General features: G+C 39.3%; 1 protein-coding gene across 10 annotated transcripts in view; it reads right to left on the bottom strand.

Moving 5' to 3' along the window:
* Positions 1–1490: 1490 nt before the first annotated feature.
* Positions 1491–6840, bottom strand: part of akap13 (A-kinase anchoring protein 13) — a 120464-nt gene continuing 115114 nt past the window's right edge. For all 10 annotated transcript variants that reach the window (XM_069190658.1, XM_069190657.1, XM_069190661.1 and 7 more), the window contains one exon: positions 1491–6710. In XM_069190658.1, coding sequence (XP_069046759.1) covers positions 6655–6710 — 56 coding nt within the window. In that variant the 3' untranslated portion in view covers positions 1491–6654. The remainder of the gene's footprint in view (positions 6711–6840) is intronic.

Below are 6840 nucleotides of genomic sequence, written 5' to 3'. Positions count from 1 at the left end.
ATTTGGATAGGAACTCAGATCACCTGTGTTTTCAGGCCTTGCTAACAAGTGACCACAAATTATTCAGGAATTCAGGCCTTGAAGATCTAGATGTCTCATTTGTTCTGGGACAGGATAATAAAGGATTGGGGATAACCGCATATTTGTAAAATACGGATATGTTAACAAAAAAGATTGTCTTATTATGTAGGATGAGAGTAGCTTTGGGATACAAAAGAAGCAGAAATACACGTGCAGGATATCTTCTCTGTGCACAAAAACATTTTTAAAACAACCTGATCAGCTCATCGCTCCATATTAAAAATGAAAGGGATATGGTAATACCTCTCCGCTGAGATCAATAAACCCTAATGCTATCATTTACGAGAAGAATTTGGGAAAGGGGGGTTCGAATCAGCACATTCAGCAGAAGAGGGATAGACGATCAATTAGGAAGAGCACAGGTTGAAGAAAGAAAAAACATCCAAAAGACCACAAGAGCTGAGAAGTTCTGCAATGACAAGGAGGTGGTCAAAGAGATGGTAGTTAAATTACGTACACAAATGTGTTTGCCTCATCTTGAATACACCTGGGAACATAATCCAGACATTATTGATAATAAATTGAATTTATAGCAAAGCTTCTCATCACAAAGGAATGCCAAGAGCTTTGGATATAGATGGGGGGGGGATAAACACTTTACCAATTGAATGAAGTGGATTTAGGAAGGTCCTGTTGTACAGGCACAGTGTGGGATTTAGGGCACAGAGAGTAACAAACCTACTGTACTCTTAAGAACAATGCAATGGGACCTGAAACCCAGGCTCTATCTTTAGTAACCAGGACCTCTCCGACAGCAGAGCATTCCTGGTCACAACACTCAGGCTTTGCATTATAGGGAGGTTCTGGACCAGGGGGAAGAGCCCCACCTACTGGTACCCTACAGCACTTACAGCAGTAGGATGGTTTCCACACAGAGGACCCCATTTCAGTACTGACCAGACCCAGCCTTGCTTACCTTCTGAGCTCCGAGATGGACCTCGAAGACCGTAACATCGCTGTCCACTAAAATCATCATTATAAAATGGCAAGAGCCAGAAGCTAAATTCCCATTAGAAACCATTAATAAAATATGTAATGGAAGATGTGATATTGGTGTTGAAGAGTCCTGTGATGATTCATGGTGATTGGCCTGGTGTTTCTTTTCCATTAAATTTACTTTTTTTTCAATTTTATCCAATTTGTTAAACTCATTAATTACCAATTTAATTTGCAGGCAGAATAGTGAAAGGCCAACACAGTCAATGGAGAACATTATGTTGTACAATCTAAACTGCTGACGCTTGAACTCAACAGGTAGCAGAATGCACAGCTATTTTCACTGCTGTTCAATAGCTGGGCTTTGTTAGATAAACCCCAGCGTGGGCAGAGAACAATAAGATATAATTCAGGCTGAAGTATCTTTCCGTCAGGATTATCTGTGATTTTACAGTGAAAGAGTTACAAAATACTTAAAATAAGCCATGTGTTTATTTTACAATAATACATTGTCATGATGCTACATTGCTATGATCATAAAATCAAAGGTATAACTTAACAAGTCTGCTGTGATGCACTTCAGTGGGGTCTCTTTGGCATGAGAGTGAAATATAAATGCAATGAATTATCATCAGCAACATTAACAATAATATTAAAGTGCAGACCAGCTTTCTTTGTCAATCCAGTGAGACCAACCAGCACCCTGTTCAGACAGATGATCCAGAGCCAAGCCTGATCCCTGGACCCCCTACCAATCATCATGCAAGCCAGGACTAGAACCCTAGAGGAACACTATATACACTATATATAGCAATTAGAAAATGAAATCCTGCAGACTGAATTAATCCACGAGAACCGACATGCAAGGACATGAGGAATGTGTTCATAAGTGACACATACTACAGTTATGTGCCTCCCACTTCCTCTTCTGCACATACAAAACAATCGCTTCCAGTCCATTGTGCATTCCCAGTCTCTGAAAGATTCCTATCCTTTGTCAATAAAGAATTGAATGATTTAGGGGAAAAAAGACAGAAGAATTGTACAGTTATATTTAATGAATGGGATCGGCAGAGCATGGAGTGGGAGCTCACAGGATAAAACAGACCATGCATATTTAAAGTAAAAACAGCTGAAATATTCATTACTGCTAATTATATGACGTGACACCATAGAATGGCCAGGAAGTGCTCATTTTTGTAGCAGTAATCACTGCACAATTCTGGCTGCTGCAGCATGATTACTGCCGTGACCCAAAAAGCTGGTGTTTCACATTAATAGCCGTGTTAATTCATATGTGTTTATTAAAAAGAGCAAGAATCATAGACACCAGTTTGTTGATAATTACTGCAAATTCTGATCAAAGGAATGCAAAACTGGAAATCCACCCCTGAGAACTGGACTTCATCCTTTAGCCAGGGTTACGTTTTGCAGTAAATAACAGCATTTTGTCAGCTAAAATCATTAACAAATCTAACAATCATTAAAATAATAGAAAAACACTCCCTCCCACCACTTTGGCAACGCTGCACAGTTATTACTGGAGCCGTTATCAATTTAAGATCCATCTTGCTCTCAATAACTGACCCCATGAAAACATGCACAATCAGTTACATATCCATGTAAAACCAAATAGAGCTATCAAGGACATATGGACAATGCTATTTTTATAAATGTACAAGCGTACAATTACAATGTGCACGCAGGGAGTATTGTTTTTTTCTGTGTAATGAGTATTTTCTAAATACTTTCATCCATTACGTTTTGAAATGAAAGCTATCCACTCATTAACAGGTCAGATACACCAAGTGAGAGGCGCAGGGCAGAAACGAATCAATCCCAGTTCAAAAAAGCCAATCATTTTGAAAGTGTCTCAGACTTAACCGGAGAAAAAAAAAAAAACAATCCACCTTATTTGGGTTTGTGGATAGGACCAAACTAAAGGGAGGCACTGTCATTCACTGTCTTTATGGAGCAGGTCTTTTTTCTGTGTAATAAGGTTGGCTGTGTCAGAGGTCAAAGGGTCACCTGTCTGGATGCAGTTTGGTCCTTTCAGGAGCCTGTAAAAAGAAAGGTGCATGGCTGCATTGCAAATAATGTGGGGATCCTGGCCAGGAGAAGTGATATTACATACAGTAATTAGCAGTGCCTGAATCCTTTCATGGAGATCATATCAGCAGACAAGTTGCTACCAGGCAGAGCCTGTTAAAAACATGAAGCATTGTGGAAAACAACATCAAAATACAGTACATCCATCAGTGTGTTCTTACAATAATAGTTATTTATTGTGGGGGGATAATTTACACTTTTTATACCTCCGTAACTGGAAAAAACAGATAAATAAAGCCTCATTACAAAAAGCTGAAATGAATCTTTCACACAAAAAAGATGCGAACTTTAACAATTCAATTTTTACATTTAATATTTACATAAGTTGTTTGCCCTTTTTTTTTTACAAAGAATTCAGCATGAAAATAAAATGTACCTTTAGTACAAGCAAATCTTTATTTACTTTCAAAACAGAGGTATAAAACCTATTATGAGTCCTCCTGAGAAGATGGTCAATTAATTTCTAGTGCATTTCATGATTAGTACAAGGCTATACAAGGTCCTTCTTTAACCTATACAACTGCGCATCACAAAGTACTGCTAAACTCACTTTTAAATTTTTGTATTAAACATTTTTTTTTCTGGTGGGCTTTCTTTAAAGATTGTCCCTGAAGAGAAAAGGGGGGGAAAAAAATCTCAAAATAAATGTATGCAAATGAAAGTCAGGATCCAGTTAAGGCAAACTCAGTGGTATTTCTGTTCGCATAATGAACATTTACCAGAATAAAAGAAGTCACTCTTTGAAAAACGTGTACTGTAATTTTTTGTTATATTATTCAGTCATGCCACCAGCATTAGAAAGTGATCATTTTCATGCAGATATGGGGTGAACATTCGTTAAGTACATTTCTAAAAAATTACAAAGCTTCCCTTTCCGACCCAGTATCGTTGGAGCTGACATTGGGAGCTTACCACAGCGCCCTCCTGTGGTTGAAGTAAGGCAGCGCAAGCATGTATTAACCAAGGCAAGTTATCAACCTGATTCATATTTAGCACCACATTTTAAACGAGACACTGACGCAAATAATTATAATAATAAAATGATTTTATGGGTGCACTCTTTTGCTGTCCAAATATGTGCTTGTTGTTTAAAATCTCAGCCACTAGTGCAGCTGAGAAGGGGGTTTAAGTTAGTCACTGAAATGTTCACCAATTTAACTTCTTATGAATGCTGAAATACCAAAAAGAATGTATGGGGAGATGTTAATTAAAAAATAATAAATTAACCAAAACAAAAACTCCAGGGACATCAACGCTTTTAGCATAGCACTGGGAGAAACAAAAACAGATGAAAGGGAGCTTTGGGGCTGATCAAATAAGAAAAAAACAAAAGGCTTAAAAATGAGATAAAAGGGACTTTAGCTTTGTAAAAATACAGGTTTCACATCCATCATCAGATCCGATTCAAGAATGCCATTTGGTTCTCCCTGTAAACACGAATTGGTATCTCCTGTCTTTCCTCCGAGTCTGACACCTGACCAGCAGGCAAGAAGACCCAGTGCTGGGTTCACATGGAGCACTGCTCAACGGGCCCTGATGCAGCAGGACCGGCTCCTCTGTTTCTAGCCCTTTAGTTGTGGAAAACAATCAGCAGATCAGGAAAAAGCTCCCACAAAAAGGAAAGCATGAATTTTGTTTGGATCATATCTAGTTTTTTTAATTCTATTAAGTTTTTTTAAGTCTTTTGCCTCCCCCCCACAAAAAAAGTCTTCTTATCCGTCCATTAAACTGGAGCATGGCAAGAGCCCTCCTTTTTCAAGAGCATGAGCTTCACCATGTGGTAGAACAGAGTATTGCAAATACTACCTGGAATAGTAGTAGAAGGAAAAAAAACAATTGAGTGCCAAAACATCTGAAGGAGGCAGTCCTTCACATTTTTAAACGAGGCACCTTCAGTTACTAAGATTAATATTTCAGAAGACTGAACTATCAGCCAAACAAAATTCACACTTTTCAGTACTTTAAATATACAACGAAACTACGTACTGAACATCAGAGAAGACACCACTTCAAAGATACAAAATGTGGAAGAAAAAGTGGAATTGATTGTCGTTCATTTTAAAGCAAGAAGTAGCATCACTTGTAACAGAGTGTACTTTTAAAGTGCTCTGCAGCATCAAACCATGATAAATTTGCATTGAGATGATTGCAAAAAATAAATCTTTAAAATGTCTCTCATCCTCACCATATGATGGGAAAAAAATCCACCTAAAATTAAATACATCTTAATGGTCCTCTATCTTCCACTTTCTTCTTAAAATATACATTACATTCAAAAGTTAACTGTAAGAAACTACACAACTAACTTGTCTGAATATGAACATTTTAACAGCAATAACAGGAAACAGTGTTCAGCACTCCAGACAGGACAGGATCTAGCTGGACTCTCTGCAGTCCTGCAGCCCCAACAGACTTTTTCCTAAGGAGGAAATTCTGCCTGAAAGAAGAAAGCCCATCAGGGATACACCAGTGTGCAGCGTCTAAACCAGCACTTCTTTCTCCTGGCTGGAATCATTTAGTTCCACCTCAGGTTGGGGAACCTTGCTCCAGGGAAACAGACATCCCCAGCCCACACTCTGCTTGTTAAGCACAGTTTTACCGCAGGCTCCCCAGAACACCTTACTGTGCCTAATTAAACTAATTAAATGGGACTCCACTACCAGCTTTTGCTTTGTTCAGTTTCACTTTTTTTCTTAAACTAAAGGACAGATTGTGTCATTTCCTTTATCACCTGATGGTAAGTCACATTGATCCATTAAACACAGAATGCTACAGTATTACTGAGTATTGGAAACACTACACTGCGCCTATTAGGTTGCTATACAAAAACGCAGAGAAATGTCCTTTTCTCCATTCAGGAAAACCTGCTCTTTCTAATGGCATCGTTATTAGAAATTGTATCCTTGAAACGTGGCTCTAAGAAATAGCTTCTCAATTTGTGAATCACATGCTGTGAAACAATTTTCACTGATGGTTCTACCTTAAATATGCTATACTGTTAGCAATCACTGGTACTGCTGTTAACATTGACACAAACCTCAGTGGAAACCTATTTTTAAAACTATTTGAAATGATTATCCAGTACTCAATGATGTGGACCTTCAATACTTTCCAGAGAAAGAAGACCGCTGACTCAATGATTTTGTTACAGTGCGACACACACTAGCTTTGCTTACACAATAACTATTTCCGACGAGACTAATGTTTATCTGCTAGGCCACTAGTTTTCTCATGTGAACAAGCTTATTAACTGTGAGCAAACACTCTGCAGAAAGTACTGAAATGGAGCGCTCCACACTTCTTAATGCAATCCCAGTGAACTGGGGTGACTGTGCATCGGTGTCAGGCAAGGGTGTAGCAGGGTCCACTGCTGTCCTCTGTTCCCTCGAACCCAGATCTTAGCTGTGGAGGAGGAGGAGGGGTGAGGGTGGCACTGGCTGCTGGCAGCACCGGCTGGACCCCATGATATGCTGGTACAGATGCCAGGGGAGCAGAGCACCATATGATAGTGGAGGATGCAGCAGCAGGTCAACAGAAGATCTCCCCCTCTGCTGGAGCTTCAGAGACAGGGGTGTGCGGCAGATCTGCGGAAGACAATGGCTGGTCAGCACAGAGGCAGCTAAGGCCCTTTACCACTTGATCAGCAGGTGAGTTCACTTGCAAAAACGCACATCGACTTTAATTCGCTTCTTGTCATCACCCAAGTAAGAGCAA

The sequence above is a fragment of the Lepisosteus oculatus genome, chromosome 5 (genome assembly GCF_040954835.1).
Source record: "Lepisosteus oculatus isolate fLepOcu1 chromosome 5, fLepOcu1.hap2, whole genome shotgun sequence".
Lineage (NCBI taxonomy): Eukaryota > Metazoa > Chordata > Actinopteri > Semionotiformes > Lepisosteidae > Lepisosteus > Lepisosteus oculatus.
The sequence above is the reverse complement of the archived record's forward strand: the minus strand, read 5'-3'. Positions and strand labels throughout refer to the sequence as shown.